This window comes from Aulonocara sp. 'chitande type north' Nkhata Bay, linkage group LG6 (genome assembly GCF_057382095.1).
Source record: "Aulonocara sp. 'chitande type north' Nkhata Bay isolate Kocher_YH1m ecotype deep benthic linkage group LG6, A_spYH_male_GT1.1, whole genome shotgun sequence".
Taxonomy (NCBI): Eukaryota; Metazoa; Chordata; class Actinopteri; order Cichliformes; family Cichlidae; genus Aulonocara; species Aulonocara sp. 'chitande type north' Nkhata Bay.
The window spans coordinates 31252255-31275006 of record NC_141349.1 but is presented as its reverse complement, the minus strand read 5'-3'; the positions used below and the strand labels follow the sequence as shown (position 1 = coordinate 31275006).

The following is a 22752-nucleotide window of genomic DNA, read 5'->3' as shown; positions in this document are numbered from 1 at the left end:
ATGAGCTGTCATCAGCTGTGCTCTGACTCGGCTTTGTACATAACCACTCTCTGGCTCTACTGGAAGCCAGACAGGCCCCTTCTCTTTCTATTTTCCATTTCTTCTTGTTTAATAAGGCCATCTCACTTGTCTCATCATTACAGTGCATAATTTTTTTTTTCTGCTTTCAAACAGAATCTAAATTCAGAAATGCTCAGCATCGTCCTTTTTCATTCATTCTTCATTTTTTATGTATGTAAAGCAAACATAAATCAGTCAGCTTCAGTAATGCACTCTTTCTTAGTCATTAATCACAAAGATACAAATGTGTATCAGGCAGTAATAGTAATGTATCTGCTCTACTTAAGGCTAGAGCAATTCTCATAAAAACTATGACAGTATATGATTTACAGTAGCTCTAGAACTTTCACAACAGCTTAAGTTATTCTGATGATTATTCTGTGTGTGTGTGTGTGTGTGTGTGTGTGTGTGTGTAAAATAGAGAATGAGAGAAACCAATAGACTGAAACATAACAAAAGTTCACACACCAGCTGGGTCCAACACTAAACATACTGCAGGACTTTTTCTAATCAGATGGCAGCTAAGCATCGTCTCAAAACCCTGTATACCCAAACAATATCGTCCTTTTCTCTATTACAACCCAGAACAGAATAAATAAATACAATTTTGATTCATTTAATAGACTTTAAGTCATATTAAAGAAAAGGAAATAATTCCCTTTCAGACTCACATTGTCATATTTAGGTCAAATTTGCAGTGTGACGGGCTCAACAATGAGATTCAAGAGCTATAGAGCAAGGATTGAAAACTGAATAAAACCAGGCTCAGTTTGTTGTAAAATCCTGGCAAGCCTCTTCTTATTACTCTAAGCCACCACTTAGGACATTGGCTGCCTGCCAGCAACGAGCTATAGTAATTATGGGCTCTCATTTAAGAAAATTTCAGTAAGATGGATGAAAGCTATCAAGTGGGTTGAGAATAATATGAGCTCAAGTTTTGCGACTAACAAGATAACAGATTCTCCTCTGTCTTGGTCAAGGTTGAAAGAAATTAGTGGAAAACTGTTTGGGGATCAATACTATAATGGAGGCAGCAGTAAGAAATGCTTGCAACCTGTTTTCACTTGTCTTTGTTTCTTTCTAAGACTAATAAGATTAGCTCACAATGACCACTGAGATGGTACTGTCTTTTGTTTTGCTGCCTTCTTTAAATTGGCACAAGGTACATGTCAAATGTTACATTTTGTTTAGACTACACTAAAGAGGCATGTCAAGCTTATACTGTCATGTCAAAGAGAAAATATGCTAGTGTGTGAGAAACAACAAATATGACATCACAATCTATAACAGTAAGCACTATGGACGCTGGTGTGTTTCATGAAAACAAAAATCTGATATTCTGACAGGTATTTGATTAGGTGGCAATCATGCTATGCTTCTGAAATGTCAGCGTAGTGCTCAAACATGCTAATGGGCTCTACATTAATCCCTTTCTGGTAGAAAAGTAAAGCCCCAGGTGCACCAAAAACCTAATCTGCACCACATCTAAAGATCGTGCGGTGTCCCTCAGCTGTGGCACGTCTGTAATGCTCTTCAGTCTAAGTCAACACTGATTACTCGTGACAGCAGTGACTACCACACTATGTCTTCCATCAATAACAACCCTCTTCCTTCATCCGGACTTCAGCTCAATAAATTCACATGTCCTCCATCTGTGCAGAATAAAATCATCCTAATACATTTCAAGCTAAATGGATGAATGCAGGTAAAAATTCAGAAATATGTATTGCAGCACATTAGATGTTGGACTGATTATATATATGTATATATATATATGTATATATATATATATATATGTATATATATATATATATATATATATATATATATATATATATATATATATATATATATATACATATATATATATATATATATAATCAGTCCAACATCTAATGCTAAGATACTGCGCAGGACCCTCAAGCTCCCAGGCCTCTGGTAGAGGACCCGAGCTTGAAGGATAAACCGCCCGCAGGGGCGTGCTGGGTGTTTATATATATGTATATATATATGTATATGTGTGTATATGTGTGTGTGTGTGTGTGTGTGTGTGTGTGTGTGTGTGTGTGTGTGTATATATATATATATATATATATATATATATATATATATATATATATATATATATATATATATATATATATATATATATATATATATATATTTAATATATATAAATATATATATATTTGCCAACTTAACGGCCAAATAAAGCACATAGAATTAATTAAATTAATCACAGCTTTTCATTGCAGAAGTTGACACACACAAACTCACACACACACACACAAAGAAGATGGAAATATAAAAATAAAATTAAGCCACAGACTCACTAACAACACTCAGTTCAAACTTTGTCTAAATTGGTCAGTATCAATTTTGTGCGTGCATGCGTGTGTGTGTGTGTGTGTGTGTGTGTGTGTGTGTGTGTGTGTGTGTGTGAGAGAGAGAGAGAGACACATCATGTGACACCAATGACACATTGCTCAAAATAGACCAACATGCTTGTGTTCCATCTGAGGAGAAACATAAACTAAACCCCAACAATACAATGCATTTTGAAATAATACACAGTTCATGCAAAGTCTGAAAGAAGCCAGTAACAAAAACATTCACTTGTGTAAGTATGGACCTCATTTTTCTTTTTTTATTTGCATTATCATACATTAGGTACAAATGACACAATCAATTACAAGGTAAGTAGCTCAGACTCATTTTAAAGGTTTCAGGCTGACAAGGGAAAAAAAAAAACAAACATACACCATTTGCAAAATACAATATGTTCTTTCTTTTACAGTCTATGTAGATATCTAATTTAAGTCATTTATGTACAGGACAGGGGTGCAGAGATTATAACTGAACAGAGGAAAGTGGGAGAACTGGTTACACTGTGGATTAAGATATAAGGCATTCTTGCACATGATCTTATGCTCTGATTGGCCAAGAGGATAGTTTACTTAAAACTCTCTTAATTCAAATCGAGCAGGAAACAGCAGAGTGATGACTAACTACAAAGAAGACGTCATACCAGATTCATCCACAGAAAAGGACTGACAGAAGTACTAATTAAAATCTATAAATTAAAATAAAATCTTGAAACAGCTGTATGACCATAGCTTTAAACCTAACCCTAACTAAATTTAAAAAAGTTGAGGACATGTAAAAAATGTAAAAGAACAAATACTTTTGGCTAATTTCTTTCCTGCGGTGCATTAGTCAAACCCAGAGAGAACTGAAAAGTCTTGGGCTGATGTCGTGTCTGTTGAGTGAATTGCGTGAACTAGAAACTAGAGACCAACTTGTGATGGGATCAAACCAGCTGCAGCACCAAGGAGTTGTAGGACTAGCCCCATAGAGGAAAGTAGTGAGTTTATGCACCAAATATGACTCTTCGTATGATGATTTACAAATACATATACAATACAAAAGACTGATAGGGGCGTGATAACAGACAGGGCCACTGGGCCTCTTGCCCCCCTACTTCTAATCTTTTTTTGGGAACTTATGGTTTAGACCACAACTGCGTTTGATCCCAACTACACACCTGTAAAGTTGTGATGTTACTGTGTTCACCTGCTTTTGTGGCAGTTCCCACTAGAGTAGGTGTCCCCAGGACCACATTTAGTCTTGATGACACGTGCAGACTCACAAAGTGAGACAATAACCACTACCCTAGGATCTAAAAGGTGGGGGACACTATCAATGAGGAATGGATTTACATGGCCCAGGCACTGAGGAAGGAACTACAGATTGATTCAGAGAGGACAAAGGAGGGACGGTTCAATATGATGAGGCACGGGGGTTGTTCTTCAAAACGAGCAATTATCATCTCTCCTGTCATTCATTTCGACTTAACCCAATTCATCACCTGTTCATTCTTCACTCATCCATCAACAAGCGTAATCTTTTGATATTTTTGAAACAGAATATTAATTAATTCGCCATGTTGTACAGTCATAAATAGGCACAGGGAGGTAAAGGTAGGAGACACGCAAGAATGAATCCAGTTTAAAATCTTTAGACAGTTAAAGGTTATTGTGACAGTGACAAAAAAAACCTTTAAAATTACATTCGTGTGAATTATTATTATTATTTTTATTAATTACCTAGTTTGAAAACACATTTAACATTAAGATCTGAGACGCTGAGTTGTGATATGAAGTAAAAATGGAAAAGAGACTTCAGGTTAGAACACGGTAGACAAAGAGTAAAAAGAATATGTACAGTATAGGTGTACAAGCTGGGAAAGGCACACAAGGGAGGAATAATCTTTATGCCCACACCGACTGTGACTTGACATTTTGAAAACACAGCAAGTCAACAGAGATTCTATTAAAGGGATGAAGCTAGGCTATTAAGTCAGCACTTGTCACATACAGAGGTGCAAGTTAGGTTTAGACAAGGGCAAGACTGCTGCTGAGCAAACTCTGAGTATGTACAAGGAATATTTTCTCTCATTTCTCTGAAATTCACTGTGAATATCAAATGCTCTACCAAATGAAATGTTCTGCCCAAAGGGAACAACGTGCAGGATAAGTTGATTATCAAACCGACTGGCATTGTTAAGTGTACTGACACAATGTGCACTGTATACTCGTGTTAGCATGCTACTGTAATGTGGCCAACTGACTGTACAGCAGCGTATGCCTTTAGAAGCTGCCAAACAAAGTTGTTTTGGTGACCGCAGCTAGTGCGACGCTGCAATTTTCAAATTCCGGTGTTTTCCAGGTTTGGCACATGCAAATGTCCGTATAAGATGGGAAACAAACTAGGAGAGATCGGACAAAAATACTGACAAAATATTAAGTTCAATTACATTCAAACAATATCCATCCTATCTATGTCAGTTAGATATAAGCTTTGCAGTATGATACTGAGATATATCCTTTGAAACATTCCTGAATTGTGCAGATGCTAGAGAAATAAAACTGACAACAAAAAAATGAGAGCAAAAAAAAAAAAGAAACAACCAAAAAGGGAAAAAAAGCAACAACAACACAACATTAAGATTATAATAAACATTCATGAGACACTAGAGAGCGTGTGGTCCCCCCACTGATCTACCAATTATCAGAGTGTCTAAGCCAAAACTCACCAAAGATCTGGACTCTGTGTTCCAAATTCTCTTAGGTAAAGGCAAAAGGAGCACGGGGACATAGAGTGTATACGCGTGCATATATATATCTATACAATATATATGCAGTATATCAAGCTTCTACAGAAGACAGCACTGATCTAAGCCCTGTGACAGCGACTAGGTCTCATGAAAGAATTTAAAAAGCAATTTAAGTCTATCTGCTATTACTAGATGTATTTACATTTATGCTATAATAAATGTCTATTCGATAGCATTCAAATCCTGTGATCTGCATTCTTTTGGCAAATCACTGTTGATCTTGTAGCTTGTTTTCACAATCACCAATCTATCTGCACTGAATGACTGAGACAGCTGACTAGTTTTCTCAGTTAAGCAGTGATAATAATCTGCAGGGATGTGTAACGGCCCACCTTAAATCTGGTTTTTGGTGAAATTGTCTTTTGACCAGTTATTTAAACAGCAACCACGATAACAGATGGTCGAATTCTCTGACTGCAAAGGAAAGGTTTTTCAGTGCCTCCTTGCTTCCTTTCTTTTCTACTTTGGCATATCATACACTAGAGAATCCTTTACTAAAGAAATCTCGAAAGCTAACAATCAACATTGCTGCTAAGGGATGCAGACCACTTGCAAATCATTGCTGTGTTGTCCATAAACCTCCTAATACAATTATGTGTTTTGAAATTTCAGCAATATGTTAAACTCGTAGGATTGAACAAATCCAACCTTGGTAATGAAGTAACACCTTTTACTGGTTGATCCACATTTATACAGCCTACATACTTCAGATGTGGTCTCTCTAAGATGAACTGCTAGTGGAGGTCACATTCTCCTAGCACCACTGTTGTTTCTCTAAGTCCCTACAGATTATCCTTAACCTTTTTTCCTGACTTCATGACATTTTCGATTGAGGTAAAGGAAAAGGTGTAAGAGAGGAGAAAGGAGCGCGTTGTTTTTACTATCTAATCTTTTGACTGTTTAACACTCACAAGGCAAGACCTACAAACAAGCTGAATGTGGGTTTGTTTGGAGCTGTGTGGGCGAATTGAGATGGAAATAGTGCATTTTTGTAAAAAAAGAAAAAAAAAAGAAAAATACAGTTTGTACTAAACAGCACATACAGAATCAGAGCAAGCAGGAGCAGTTTGAGACATTACTACTAACATTTTGACAACTTGTTCCATTAAGAGTGAAGTGCTATCAGTAGGATTTTTTTTAGCCAGCATGTAGTTAAGCTAATCACGGTCACCATTCTTTAAGAAACCAGTAAAAACATTAAAGTGGATCTGTACTTACTGTAAACCATGATTTTGATTACTGTGACATTGTTATTCTTTGGAGTTTCGTACTTTTTTAGCATGCAGCATTTACCGTAATGTATCACGTGCATGAATGATGCCTACCAACAGCATGCAGATACGAAGGGACGGTCAACAGCCAGACGTGTATCCAATCAACACACAATATTTGCAGTCAAAATCGCTCAAAAATTATTATTTTTTTAAAAGAAGAATTTTATATAATTCAGACAAAGAGTAGAACAAATGTTTCACAACTTTCTAAATGTGGACTCTGTTAAAGAAACTGTTACAGTGCTGATCTGTACTGGGCTTTTAACATACAAATATTGGCTTATCTAACTGATGTAATAAAAGCACATTCAGGTGTTGGTATAAAACTGTAACTTGCTATACTTTCTTTTCTTTTTAAAGAACTTGCAATTATTTACAGATGAGATACACACCAGTTTTAAGTACATTAAAATATTATTCTGCTATAATGGAAAAATACGGTATGAGAGTGAGATCAAATCTGTAAAAACAGTAAAAACAAAACCCCCAAAACAAAAACTGATTTAACTAATAATGGCTCCAAATGCAAGACAAGTTTGTTCTCATTACAGCAACGCAACGGGAAAGGATTTCAAATTTGATATCAAATTTCTGTATCGAACTTCAGTGTTTTATCAGCTTTTAAGCTGATGACACCATATTCAATAAAACATTTTATGGTTAATGCACACTGATACAAAATGTCATGTGTTCAGCAACTGAAAATTTCTTTACAGTCTCTGTTACAACATTTAAGACCAATGTGAGGCTCTGTGGGTGTAGCATGGGACAAAACAGTGATTAACTCTAAAAAGTGTTAGACTATGACAAACTGTAAACGGTTTGATTTCAAGGTAGGTTAATAAGACTGCCACTGTTAAACTTGTGTGTCCGCATACTGTCCACAAAATCATTCACAAGGAAAGTATACAAGCTGAAGCTTAATAAGGACAAGGGATTGGGAGCTTACACTATTATTTTTTGTCACAATCAGGTCAAAGTGGCTGATAACAGTAAAGCCAAGTGAACTTGTTGCCAAAATGACGCAACACTTTGATAGTTTACAGGCTGCATATGTTTTAGAACCTCACCGTTAATCCTTCAGTTGGCTTGCTACACACACACACTGGAAGTTGAGACTGCCTAGAATCAATTTGTAAAAACATTTCATTTTACACCACCACCATGAAATCAAAGGAGAGAAAAACTGTAAACATTATACAGGAAACATTGAGCAACAAGGTGCTGTTTAAACGCCTGCACCGCCTCTCCTTCATATTTGGCTATAGCATCTACACTGCCTAACGAGTGTTTCTCAGATTATCACATAATATCCATACTGTGATTATCCAAGTAGATACAATTTACAACCTGCCAATTATTTCTGTAGAATATAACTTCAATCCATTGAGATTTATACGCAGAGAAATACATTTCTTAAATTGTAGACAAATACAGCCTCTCCAATTCAAAATATATACTGGCAAAATGTGCATGCCCTAGAATCCTGCTTAGGAATAACACCAACACATTAGGATTGAATGGTAGTCAGATGTTAGGTGGGTGGTTGGTTTAAATGGGTAGCGATGAGCAGAAAGGTTCCTCACAGAGGTTTTCCCATCCTTCTCATTCGCTGTTGTTGAGCGACGGGTGTACAAACTGGGGGTTGATGAAAGAGAACCCTGCGAACTCGGCCTGGTCAATGTTGGCAATAACCAGCTCATCTGGCGGTGTGAGCTGGGGCTGGGTGCGTGTGAAGAACTTGTCAAAGTTCTCTGCTCCTTTGCCGCACTGTAAAAAAACAAAGAGAAAGCAGAGAAGAGGGAGCAGTTTAGACGTTAGGTGTGGAAAATGATTTGAAAAGTGCAAGTAGATCGACTCTACAGGGCAGAGAAGAAATTGTGGAGCTCAGGCAGGAGTGTGCACACTGCATCTCTTTAAAAGGCAAGTACACAGCAATTTTTTGTAGGCAGCAGCCACTGCATTCAGCAGGATTTGTTTTTAACTACTTGGTAATTTTGCACCAATGCGCCCAAAGCACAGGACACACTCATCATAGTCGTTGTCTAACATCATTAGTCACTACTATTGTCTTCGCCATTCATATCGCAGAATAACATTGCACTAGCCTGGGTATTTTGACAATGTGCAACAGGCAACAACTATAAATACTCCTGCTTTAACCTGCCGACTAATCAAAACCTTTCTTCATTCTGCCTCTGACCTGCATAGATATGGACGAGATCTCACACCTGACACCCCCCCAATGTAGATTACATGCTCCACATCTTGCTCACCTGAATCACAACGCACCCATCTGAATACCGAACCAACATCGGCACAGCTGTGAAACAGCAACGCAGTTTCAAACAAACAAACTGTGAACTGATTCTACGAGAGGAAATCGTGTCAGGACCTCCAGGATAAGCCACACTCCATTTCCAAAAACTCTGAAAACCTGCTGCAATGCAAAGCCCTTGTTTTGGCTTCAGCTAAGTATGTTACAGAAGAAGAAAGTTATTCCTTCAACAAGAATGACAACATCATCGAGGTGCAACAAGGTCACAGAGGGGTTAATTACTATATTCATGAGTGGGGTGCAATATAGAATGGGCGCCGTCAAAAGTGTTCATGCTCGTGAGTTGAGGGGACACTCAGTAAGATCACGTCATACGATAGATGCGGAAATGCTTCAGAGAATTCCTCAGCAAAGGAAGAACTTGCATGTATGCAGACCTGGGTGTGCATATAATTTTGTTGCTCTTCACATCGAATGGAAAAAATAAAAACTGTTTTTAGAAGTGCAGTGTAAATATGTATATAAATTTAGTATATTTAATTACAGCGATATGACATGAGTTGCTTGTTTTTCCTTCAGACGAAATTTATAATAAATGTACAAAATCTGTTTTACAGTGTCCAGTGTTTTCTAGTAATGTTTCTGTGTATGCCATTCATAGTTATGCATATTCCACTGTAATTGTCTGTTCAGGAGTGTGGCTTCCAAACACAAGCATGCCATGGTATCAAAGGCAAAGAAACAGAAACGAAACAATATTTTATTTGTCATGATCAAGTCTCTACAAGGTTTGTTCAATTCAATCTCCAAGCACAGGTTTAAAATTTTGCCCTAAAGGTAATGATGAAAGCCAAGGGTCGTAGGGTGGTACAGTGGTTAGCACTGCACCTCAAAACCCACAGGCTCATGGTTCAAAGCTCCTAGTAGGCTGTTCTCCCTGTTTTCATTTAGAAACTCCTGCTTTCTCCCACAATCATTGTCATACTAAATTAGCCCTAGGTAAGGGTGTAAGGGTGAATCTCAGTGTCCAGGTTTCTCTTAACCAGCCCAGCTGGGGTTGGCAAGACGGTAAAGAAATCAGACAAATTTATAATTTTTTAGAATAATTTTAAAATATTATCTTGTTTAATGAAAGTAGATTGATTATTCCTTGTCCTCAGTAAGGAAAAAGGAAAACAAAATCCTTCTCTATCCTCATTTACTCGTCCACCCACACACAGACTTCATCTATGTGGATGCACAAATTCCCAAATACACATATGCTCATACTCTAGTAACTTAGTGAACAACTTGATAAATGTTCATACTCGATTCACGAATTATTACTTCTGCAGCTGACTGATAGCATAACACACTCTGCCAAACTCCATGAGACTCTAACACAGAACATGAAGAGAAAGAAAGGATGACAGCAACCACAGCGCCTTTAATTCTGCTGTTATACAAAAACAATCAATGATGCAATAAACTGAAAAGGCTGTTTGAATAAAAGGAAAATATTTAATGAGTAAGTAAATTTGTGTGTAAAAATAGTTTGTTTGGAGAGTATTTATAACACAATAATGAAACCTGCTAAACCTTTTCAGATAAAATATGTTTATATCCAGCTACTTAGTCAAGTGGTGACAGCTTAAGCTTGATTTTGTCCTCTGCTAAGCAAACTCCTCTTGGCATGCACTGACTTGTGCTTCACCCATCACTTCAAAACAGCCTAGCAGACATCAATCTCCACCATCACAGCATCTGTCCCTTCTCTGGATTGTAAACGCTATGACCACTGAACACCAGCAATTTCAGCTTGGCCAGCCACTATATACTGTCTTCCCCTTGTTTTCAGCCCCTTTCAATCAGTTTTAATTATTAGTATCTGGGCATTTGAAGCCCACGACTGACTGTGACCTGGATTTGAAACTCTTGACTAACTGACCTTTTTCGCTGTTGTCCTATATTCCATTCACAAACAAGATAACGCTGTCTGCCTAAGTCTATGCATGCTTAAATTGACATCACTGTCACTGTGCATACAGGAAATTCTGTTTTTATGTGTGTGTGTTAAGGTATGCCTGTCTTTGTTTGTCAAGTAAACACACACAAGTATGAAGGTGCAGACATTTCTATTTTTATTTTCTCTTTACTATTTTTTTAGGAGGCTAGACAGAGCGTGCCAGGTGATGTGAACACAACATACGATGAAAACATAAGACACTGTTGTTTCTAAGAGGCGTGTGTTTGTGTGTGAGGTTTTTGATTGCGACTGTTGTCACTGACAGGTGACATTCGCTCTAAGCCATCACCACCCTGTCAGAGTAGATAGAGGGCAAAGACGCACATCAAGATGTGACTCTCTGTGTGCGTGTGTGGTGGGGGGCCTCTGAATTTTCTGCTTCGCACACAGCGGGCACCTGATGGGTAATCGCTAGCATCCTTCCACCGCTGCGTCTCTGCTGCCCACTTGTCTTCTTCTATCCATCACTGGCAATCCATCGCTGAAGTGAAGCAGCACATTTTTAACTCTGACCTCCAACGACAATCTCCAGCACCAAGATGTTCCTTTCTAGGTCACAAAACTCCTTGTGACATGAGGCTTCTGCTCTCAAGCAATACTCTAACCAGTGTGTACGTAAAGCATATGTGAGCTTTTTTCCCCCCCTTTTGTCAACAGAAACCACTGTGACAGTGGTTAGTGTTGTTTTTACCCCTCGCAGCACCAAGCGCTGAGTAAACAGTTTAGCTCCTGGCGTCAGATCGTCACACTCCAAGTAAAGGACTTTGATGAGAAAATACCATATTCTGTATGTTGAATATAGGAAAATAAAGAACAAAAAAAAAGAAGATTATCTTTTGACCCACTGTCTTGGAAACATGGTCTTAGTGTTTTTGTGACTTTTTAGGCGCACAAACATGCTCTGCTGGAAAAGCACAAGGCTGGTCTTACAACTCCTATTTTTTACTATGTGATTCAACCAACCTTGATTGGGTGAGACCAAGGCTATGATGCTGCTGATACATCCTCTCATACATAGTGACACAGTGTCCTACATGGGTTTTTGACCTACTTTCTCTCATCTTTAATCTCCCTCCCTCTCTCACTGCACACATACAGACGTGCACGCCTCTGTGCCCAAGCATATTAAAAGAACACTCAGCTACTTAGGATGACAAATGAGTGCCTGCCTCCATTAAGAGTTGTGCCAAGACTCTCTCTTCCTCTTTTTTCTCTACCTTCAGCTCCCTGAAGCCAGCGGCCTGGGAAGCACTCTGTTCTCATCGTCTTCCAAACATTATGTTTTCTTTGTTGGGTTGCTAGTTTGTCAACATCAACGAACCACTTAAGGGAGAACATCAGTCAAAGTGTGGAAGAAAAGGTTTTCCAGAAATGTGCTTTGGATCTGAACAGCTTATCTGTAGGGAAATTTCTTTGCTTTTTAGCTCTCACAAGGCCATAATGTGACTAAATTGCAAAGTACAGCTGAAGCCTGTGATTACTGGTGCAGAAAGATAAAAGAGAGATGAAATCAAAAGTTTGTATTGCAAACTGCATACTGGCTGTGCTCCAATGAATTCAACTTGTAAAAACCCAACCCAAAATATTTCTTTAAATACGTCTTTTGACTATAAGATATTGCAGTGTTGTAGTTACAAATTTGGTCCGTGACAGATAAACTGTGTTTGATGGGAAACCAATAAGTTCAAAGATTTTACAGAAAATATGATAAAGAGTTGATTTCTCTTGACCTCAAATCAAAAACACATAATAAATAAAACTTCAAAATGAACAACAAAAAAACAAGAGGAAAGGCTCATATCCTCAGCAAAAGGCAACGGTGTTTGCCTCTTATTTCCCAAAGCCACAGTGACTCAAAAATCACCCATATTGCCATCATTTTCTCAGTGTGTGTGCCTGTGCGTGCATCCTATGAGCCATGCACATCCCTTCCTTCAACGTTCCAATGTTCCAAGACTTCTGTGCAGTGACTAAGTCCTCCCACTCTGTCTTGCCCTGCATCCTTGCCTTCATTTACTATCAATCAGCAGCTTTGACCTACTTCTTTTTGACATAAACACTATCGGCCATCCACAAGTAGGCGTCAAACGTGTGGGCATCAAGTGTCTTGTACTCTGAAGAAATCGGCCTGGTTTCATAGCAAATACCAACACAGTTAGCTGAATGTTGCTGGCATTTAATTGTGTGTCTGCTACCTGCAGTACACAGTTGAACGGTCACAGCATTCAGCACAATAATGGAACAGTGGATCAACGCTAAGTGAGCCTGCCATGACAATCATTCTACTGCACAGACAATGTCCCTCATGCTATCTGACACCCGGTCCAATAGATACAGATGGTAAAAGTCTCCCAGCTGGGTGCAGCTAGTGTATTGATTGCAATTCCGAAGCTGTCATAAGGCGGATGAAGTGAGATTGAGCAAGGAAAGATGCACAGGGAGAAAAGAAAGAAGAGGAGTGGATTAAAAAGACAGGAACATATTTGGTAAGTTGTGAGAAGGAGATGTATGAAATCAGAAACAACATTGTATTAAATGGCACAGCGAGATGGACATGATAGACCATAAGTGTCTTTACATGGCTGCAGGGAGCATTCAAAAATGTTAATTATTATCTTTCCACCTCTGTCATCTTTCCAACTTCTCTGCACCTATTAGATCCATGCAAACATGCACTATGCCAAGAGCATGGACATTTGCATGCTTTTACCTGCCTTCAACTTCACAGAGACCTTTCTTTCTCCCTACGATATTGATTACCACCCCCTACGCGGCAACAAACTTGCAGGCTTGTGCAGCAAACGAACGCAGAGACAAGGCGTAAATGCAAGGAATGATTCCACCTCTGTTTGTCCTTAATCTCCTTTAACCTTTTATATTTACACTTCCTCCACACATACATTTACCCGCACATACAAACGCAAAGCATTTTCAGGAAAACCCAGCACACTCAGCAGAAAACTACATGGAAGAGGTCAGGATTCACCTTATTAGAAGAACTGGAGCCCTTGAGGGTTGAAACAGAAGAAAACTACAAAATGAATATGTAATGGATACAGGCACACACACATATAGAGCACTAAGTGACCTACTATATATATTTTTCTGTTTAAAGAAATGCAGTCTATATTGAAATCTGCAAACATATGTGCTCTACATGATTGATGTGCTGCAAAATGTGTGCTCTTTATAACTATACACTGAGATCTGACTCTGAAATAACCAATTGTTGACAAAGCACATGTCATTTGCAGCTTACGCCTACAGCTTGGTTTAACAAGACAAATGAGCATTATGTTAAAGCTGTATCAAATTTCACATGGCTCACTGGAAATCAGAGTGACTTCAGGCTATATTTAATGTAACAGTTCTATTAATTGTCCCAAGCCAATAATTAGGTATTTACTGTGAGACATACAACGCTGTACAGTTCTGAGCCTGGATCTGCTGTTACGAAACTCTAAGACTGATTTCCTCCCACTATGTTTATGACACTGAGTTCTTGAGTGGGTAGTAGATTACTCCAGTGGTAAGGCTCTCCATCTTGTGTTTTAAATTCTTAATAGACATTCCTACCACTGTCAATCACCATTAATGGGTTACAATGGACTGCAGTCACATTAGATCAGCTATTTTACTGCACATTATAAACCATTCGATCCAGTCAGGATGATATATTATGTTCTTCAGTAACACCATTGGGCTTGTTTATATTCAAAAACAACACATTGGATCGCCAACAACACATCTCGTACATATGTGCTCGCACTCTCCTTGTTGTTGATGTGTGAATGTGTTGTGGTCATGCAATATCTGCTGAGTTATATAAGAATACAAGAGCGTGCAGTAAGTAACTGCATTTAATCAAATCTTTTACTGATGGAAAAAAAAATTGTTGCAATAAAGTAAATCTTCCACCAGAGGCAAGGATAATGACAAGTATTAATGTGTATTAAAGTGAGACTGTATCACAGTCAGATCCTAATGCTCACTTTTGCACACATTAACAGACAGAGCAAATAAGTGAGAACACCATGACATCACAATGTTGTGTAAACAGTACTCCTCTTCAGTGATGGATTTACCTGAATAAACGATGTTTTCCAACTTACCTGTTGTAACTATGCCGATTCGTGCCTCTGAGACTTAAAGTAAGCTGTGAGGCAGGAAGCAGTCACACTGACTTGCTTGTCATCTTTTTCACAAGGTGCTATAGCACTTATGCTTAATTTAGGGGCGATCGTGGCTCAAGAGTTGGCAGTTCGTCTTGTAATTGGAAGGTTGCCGGTTTAAGCCCCGGCTCTGACAGTCTCTGTCGTTGTGTCCTTGGGCAAGACACTTCACCCGTTGCCTACTGGTGGTGGTCAGAGGGCCTGGTGGCGCCAGTGTCCGGCAGCTTCACCTCTGTCAGTACGCCCCAGGGCAGCTGTGGCTACAGTGTAGCTTGCCATCACCAGTGTGTGAATGGGTGGATGACTGAATGTAGTGTATGTGCTTTGGGGTCCATAGGGACTAAGTAAAGCGCTATACAAATACAGGCCATTTACTTCTTAATGGAGATATGGTTTTAGAAATACCAGAGGGCATTTCGTTGGCGGTTTTAAAAGGTGCATGACAACTAATTAAAACATTGTCATCATATGCCCTCTTGCAAATTCAGCAGCCAAGGAGGCAGCTGAATTTGTAATTCTCTGAACAAACTTCCAAGGTATACTCCCAGGTATACTTTTAACCAAGTTGGTCAAAGAGTTTTTGATATCTGGCTGCTAAAGAGCCAAACACAACATGACAGAATGGCTGGTGGAGAGTGTGTGTGCGTGTGTGTGTGGATAAATAAAGCAGATGGGGAAAGACCAGAAAGGAGGGGTCATCTGGGAGTTTTCCGTCATTTCTCCTTCACAGGAATGAATCTGTTTAATATAAACTTTACAAAATCCTTAAATAAACATTAACTCATGTCATGTGACATGATGTTAATTTTTTGGGTGAAGAAAATCTTTATGGTGCGTTTTATAACACAATCAAGAAATACTGTTTGGAGGGCCTTTGTAGAGCTTTAAAAGAGAATGGATCAAATGCTAATGAACCCCTTAGGAAAGTAAGCACACTGTGTGGCTTGCATAGATAAGGATAATCTGAAATTGCTTTGTCTGTACTTGTGTCTATATAGTTTTTGATCCACAGATAAACTTATATATAAATCTCATTTAGCGTCGCTGGATCTCCTATATTTGGGTGTTTAATACTTCATAAAATATAACTTTGTCTAGATTATTTTCTGACATTATCCACCATTTGAAAAACACCAAGTAATGAACGTCTGAATACTGCAAATCTAAGACAAAATTTGTGAACATATAAATTCATACAGCAATCAGCCAATAGATATAAAGTATGAGGCATCGTGAAGATGCATTACTCTGGTTGTGTACAGTAATCTAATAAGTTTTAACCAGTAACTCTTGAGTTTTTGTGCGTATTGAGACAAATCTGACTGAAGGCTGAGACAGAAGTTCGTAAACAAACAGCCAAGAACAGATAGTCCCCCAGGGAGTAGAGAACACAGCAGAGGGCTATTAGATGCCTTGCCATAACAGATTTGTCATGTTGAGATAAGCACATCTGTTCTTTATAGATATATGCAGTTCACAAGGTTGTATTTATCTACTTGTCTTGTTTGCATGTGTTTACATGTGCTTAAGACCGAGAGGAGATCACCTGAAGCCACTTTTTATTATGAATTAATAATAATGTTAACAGGATATAAATGTTTCTATAGGTATTCAAGTATAGTCTCCCTTCCAACCTCTAAACTGCATCAAGCATTGAAACGTGTGTGAGAGAAAACAGTATGACACAAAGAGGGCCCGTTGTTAGAAGGATTTAAATTACTGACAGATAATACAAAAAAAATAATAATAAATGCATAAATAACAGTTATATGATAAAAGAAAAGGGGTTCTAATTTTTCCATTGTGGTGCATGATGCAAACTGCAGTGCTGTGTGCAGTGAGTAGGATGAAATACTGATGACCAGCATACTTAAAATGATTGACAGATAAACGCTGCCGGCCTTATTTTAATGAAAGTTAAAGTTATCTCGGAAAGCTACCAATTATCTTAACCTTGGTTACAGTAATTCCATACATGTAGCCTATGTGTGCTTTAAGACTTACCACTTTAGGCTTAAAGGGGGGCTGTATCTCTCTGTTCTCGAGACGTTCCCAATCGATGCGTCTGAAGAAGGCGTGTTCTCTGATGTCCCTCTCTCCCTCAGCGCCACAGCCCAGACGTTTGGATGGGTGTTTAGTCATCAACTGCTCATGGCCACACACACGCACAAAAAAAATACAGTTAGATTAAGGATAATAATAATAATAATGATAATAAAGATTTATTTTAATATTGTGGAGCACTGAAGATCCTGAAACACTGGTAAACACTCGTTTTATCTCTCTGAACTAAACTTCCAGCTCAGTTCTTTCACTGCTGTGTTTCATGTTTCATAATGTGACTCCACCTCTTTACTAGGTGACCAAATGACAGCTAAACAGATGGGTCTTAAAAAGAGTGATATCATTGGGGTTTTTTCCTCTCTCCCGCTGCATGCTCTGCCTTCAGAGAACCGCTGCCACTTCTAATCGCACATCGAGCGACGACTTTGTTAAAAAGTAAAACAAGATGCAGGGACCCAAAGGAAGCAAAACCACCAAACAACCTGTCCTTGTTTTAAATTAAGCAGAAGGCCACTGGCATTAGTTAAAAATAAATGTTCAAATAATGTGCTGGAAATGACAAGAAACTTAAATGTTTCTTTCCTGACTTTTCAGTTGCCTTTACCTTCTTGCTGACTACAAAATTAGAGCCACCGTACCAGTGGGAAATATGCAGGCCAAATATTTGAAATGCACAGAAGCAAGACTCATAATGGAATATAAATTGTTATGTGTGTATGTGTATCTGGAATATTACTAGAGTATGTTTTACAAACACATTTTGCACCTGCTCTCTCGTTACAGTTTGGTGATTTGCCCTGACTGAAGTGCAACAGAAAGCAAAGTGCTCATTTGGAGATGGATGCAGAACCTGGTGGAGTTCGGTATTAACACTCCAAAGAAAAAACACTATGTATTTGTTATAACTTTTGCTGCCCTGCTGTCCAGGTCTCTCTTGGAAATGAGATTTAGATCTCAAGACTTTTCACCTGGATAAATTAACGACAATGAATGAAAAATCTGAGTTAAATGCTTACATTGATCTCATTGCTTTGGTATTTTTGTGCAGGGTGTGCTTCTGTAAATGGTATATATATATATATATATATATATATATATATATATATATATATATATATATATATATATATATATGGACCTATGGATTCTTCGATACCCAACATCCACAATGACGGCGAAACAACTAGTAGCTCAGTGTTCCAACATTCGAAAGAAGGGACTGCTCTCACAGCTAGAGATTGATGAGGTACAACACAAATGCTACGGCAAGGAGGAGTCAGGAGGGGAGATATCATCACCCCCACCCGAGATTGGGTACATAGCCCCAAGTGCGATAGGAGAAGGATCGTTGAGTGCGAGAGGAACTGACCTGAAAAATAGGATCATGGCCAGGCTTGAAACCTGGATCCCCCGTAGCCGGTTACCAAGATTATGTGAAGTACCCTCAGAAGGTCTGCTAGATGATGTTAATGCAGCACTACGGACGATACCTACAACCACGATTACCGACACTAACAAGCTGATCTACAATACGGCAGCAGTGATCAGTGAGATGCTTGGCTACAAGTTGAACAGCCACAAGGGGCAGTACCCTCCATGGAGAAGGAGGCTAGAGGGCAAGATCAAAGTAGCACGGAGGGAGGTTAGCCAACTAACGGAGATACAGAAAGGTGCGACAAAGAAGGTGCATAAGAAATACAGCAAACTGCCAAGCAAAGACTCACAGCCTTGGCCAACCGCTTGAGGAGGTACACCAGAGAGATAGAAGGCAGGAGAATAAACCAGCTGTTCTCCACAGAACTCTACTGTACTCTCAGTGGCAAGGGAACAATAAGAGAACAGCACCACCAAGGCTGGAGACGGAGCAATACTGGAAGAGCATATGGGAGAAGGACGCAACCCATAATGGCAATGCTCAGTGGCTAGTGGATTTGAGGGCAGACCATAGCGACCTCCCTGAACAGGGTCCAGTAACCATCACAGTGGCAGATATCCAAGAAAGGGTCTCCAGTATGAAGAGTTGGACAGCACCAGGGCCCGACATGGTTCACGCCTACTGGCTGAAGAAGCTGACTGCACTCCACGAGCGTCTGGCAGCACAAATGAACCAGCTGCTAGTTAACGAGAGACACTCGGAATGGCTAACCGAAGGTCGAACGGTCCCCAAGGACCCCAAGAAGGGACCGGTCCCCTCCAACTACCGACCAATAACCTGCCTCAGTACTACATGGAAGCTCCTGTCAGGCATCATATCGGCTAAGATGAACAGGCACATGGGTCAATACATGAGCGGGACACAGAAAGGGACTGGCAAGAATACCAGCAGCGCAAAACACCAGCTACTGGTAGACAGAACAGTCAGCCGAGACTGCAAGACCAGACTGACCAACCTGTGCACTGCCTGGATTGATTACAAGAAGGCCTATGACTCAATGCCCCACAGCTGGATACTGGAATGCTTAGAATTGTACAAGATCAATGGGACCCTAAGAGCCTTCATCAGGAACTCAATGGGGATGTGGCGTACAACACTAGAGGCCAACTCCAAGCCCATAGCACAAGTCACCATCAAGTGCGGGATCTACCAAGGAGATGCTCTGTCCCCACTGCTGTTCTGCATAGGCCTGAACCCCCTCAGTGAGATCATTAACAATACCGACTACGGAACGGAGCAGTTGTCAGCCACCTCCTGTACATGGATGACATCAAGCTGTATGCCAAGAGTGAACGAGACATCGATTCACTGATCCACACTACCAGGATATACAGCAATGACATTGGAATGTCGTTCGGACTGGAGAAGTGTAGTCGGATGGTAACAAAGAGAGGGAAGGTAGTCAGAACTGAGGGGATTGAACTACCAGAAGGCAACATTGCAGACATAGAGGACAGTTACAAGTACCTTGGGATCCCGCAGGCGAATGGGAACCATGAAGAGGCCGCTAGAAAGGCTGCAACCACCAAGTACCTGCAGAGGGTCAGGCAAGTCCTGAGGAGTCAGTCGGTTTCCTTTCTGCAAGTCCCTTAAGGCTGTGGGCTCGGTCACATCTGAACTAATGGCATGCATTCAGCTGGCAGAGTGCACCAGACAGCTGTTGACAAGGAAGAAAAAGTCCTTTGCAGCCTTTTACAGGACTGTCGGTGACACCAAGAAAGCATCCTGCTGCAATCCTGCTGAAATGTACTTGAAATCGGCTGCTGGCTCACCACAGTATCAAACACTTAAACTTGTTCTGGATCTTGGGCACTCGAATAACTTTGCATAAGTGTGATGTGAAAATTACCATCAGAAAACTGCAAGTCTAGTGTTGACATTTCAGAGGAAGCCTTTGATCATCCTGTCTGCCAACTGTTAACACTCAAACTTCAAAAACTTCACCACATCATGAACTGGCAGCAAACAGTTTAGCTGCACGTTTTCCAAAAGTTTACATAACCTTGACACCACCCTGCTGTTCCTGCTGAGAACATAAAATAGTTAAGATCTGACGGATTGGGCAGCAGGGGCGAGGCAGTTGAGAATCGAGAAGAAAAGTGAGAAAAGGAGAATTTGGAGCGATTCAAAAAGAAAGGGCATGATGGGGCAGGAAACTCTATCATAATCATGATCCTTTAAAAACCAGGAAGTATCCTGCAGGCCTCGTGAACATTTGATCTACTGAGACTACTGTACATCCAGATGAATACCTTCTACATTTAAAATAGCATTCCTGTTACCTTTTTAACCTAAATCTTTTTTTTTTTACCTAGCTTTTTCTGACTTACATCATTGGATTGGGCTGCTGTCAAGCAATATATATATATATATATATATATATATATATATATATATATATATATATATATATATATATATATATATATATATATATATATCCAGTGAGAAAAATCGCAGACGCCCTGCCCAACAGGGACAGGGAGTCGGGCTAAGACTAGTACAGGCACATATTTCTGCTTCTTCCACTGCAGAGGACAATACACTGGCTGCCACTAAATTCCAGTAAACCTACCTTACACTTAACCATTAGTACTACTTATCTAATTCAGAGTAAACTTAAACCAAGTCTTTTTCAAAGGCAGAAAGGAAGACAGGAGCCCAAAATACGACTGCAAACAGAGTTAAGTCCCCATAGAATTTGTATTATACTTTTGTGTGCAAACCCACACATACACAAAGCTAAGAAAAATAAAGGAGAAAGGACAGAGGAGGACAAAGAGACACAAGTGGAGTCGAGGGAGAGACAGGGAGACAAAGCGTATTAATGCACAGCTCATTGACTTTGCATAGCCTCTGGACAGAAATAAAACTACTGCCACTTTCACTATTAAATTCACTGTAGGCTCACAAAAACATAAATGTGTGCGGTTCTGTTTCTCAACACCTTCCAAGTATAACAAATAAAATGAGTTTTTAAATATAATTTTACTGACCAATTTTGATTTCATAGATATCTATTAACTGTCATATGCAATGTACATAAAATTCAGGTCATCCTCAAAAAAAACATGTATTTCTTTACATCTAAGGTCCAATTAATGTGCATGTTTTGCCTTCTTGTTTATTCCCTGATTGAATAAACTATAGCTCACTCAGATTTTCACTGTGTTTTCATTTAATTCAGTGTCCTAGAAACTCTTTTTATGATGTCATTGCTGTCAAACATTCTTGTGCTAAAATAAAATTAGGCACACAATATTAATAACCCACTATTTTTTCTTGCTTGACTTGCACTGACCCTATGTACCACTTACTTCCCCTCTGTGGAATCCAGAAGCTATTTGCCAATAACTGCTGAAACAGACTTGCTAACAGTCCTGGTTAGTGCATTCTGTGAGGTCAGTGACCAACAAGGCCAGTAATGAGCCAACACAACAAATACTAAACTCTGCTCCACATGTTAGACATCTCCATTAAAATACTAACACTGTACATTGTCTCAAGTTACATTTCCTAGTAACATTATTTTGAAATATGTGTACCAGAGATGCAGAGAAATGTGAAACACTCCTAATACAAAAGAAAAACATCCTAACAAATGTACTTGTAGAAAAATTGGTCTGAAATTAGACAGCTCAGTATTTATGGCAGGCTGACAGAAAAAGAGGAAAAGTCTCTCTAGAGTCTTTATTCTGTGCCCCCTTACTGATTTCTTAGTTTGTTGCATATTTGTCACCCTTATATGTACCAGATCATCATTCATATTTTATTTATTAGACAGAGGTAACCTGAGTAAGTACAAAAGACAGTTTTTAAATGATGATTTAATTTAGGGGAGAGAAAAAGAAAATCTATCCAAACCTACATGTCCCGGTATAAAAAGTAATTCCCTGCTAAACCTAATAACTGGTTTTGGAACCCTTGGGAGCTGAAACAGCAAATAAAGGTTTGCAATAACTAGAAATGAGTCTTTCATCTCACTGTGGAGACATTTTTGCAAACTCTTCTATGCAGAATTGTTGTAATTCAACCACACTGGAGGTTTTTCAAGCATGAACACCCTGTTTAAGGAGATGCCAAAGCATCGCAATCTGATTTAAGTCCATGAACTGATGGACAGACATTCTCCTTCAGGATTTTCTGCTAGAGAGCAGAATTCATGGTTCCATCAGTTACAGTAAATCGTCCCAAAGCAGCAAAGCATCCCAAACCATCACACTACCACCACCATGTTTGACTCTTGGTATGACGTTCTTTTTATAAAACACTGTGTTAGTTTCATGTC

The 22752-nt window shown here is 39.2% G+C and overlaps 1 protein-coding gene across 3 annotated transcripts in view; it reads right to left on the bottom strand.

The window, feature by feature from the left end:
• Positions 1-2689: 2689 nt before the first annotated feature.
• prkcaa (protein kinase C, alpha, a) overlaps positions 2690-22752 on the bottom strand; it is a 145241-nt gene continuing 125178 nt past the window's right edge. For all 3 annotated transcript variants that reach the window (XM_086296305.1, XM_086296304.1, XM_086296302.1), the window contains 2 exons: positions 16970-17110; positions 2690-8280 (listed from right to left, as the gene is read on the bottom strand). In XM_086296305.1, coding sequence (XP_086152431.1) covers positions 8116-8280; positions 16970-17110 — 306 coding nt within the window. In that variant the 3' untranslated portion in view covers positions 2690-8115. The remainder of the gene's footprint in view (positions 8281-16969; positions 17111-22752) is intronic.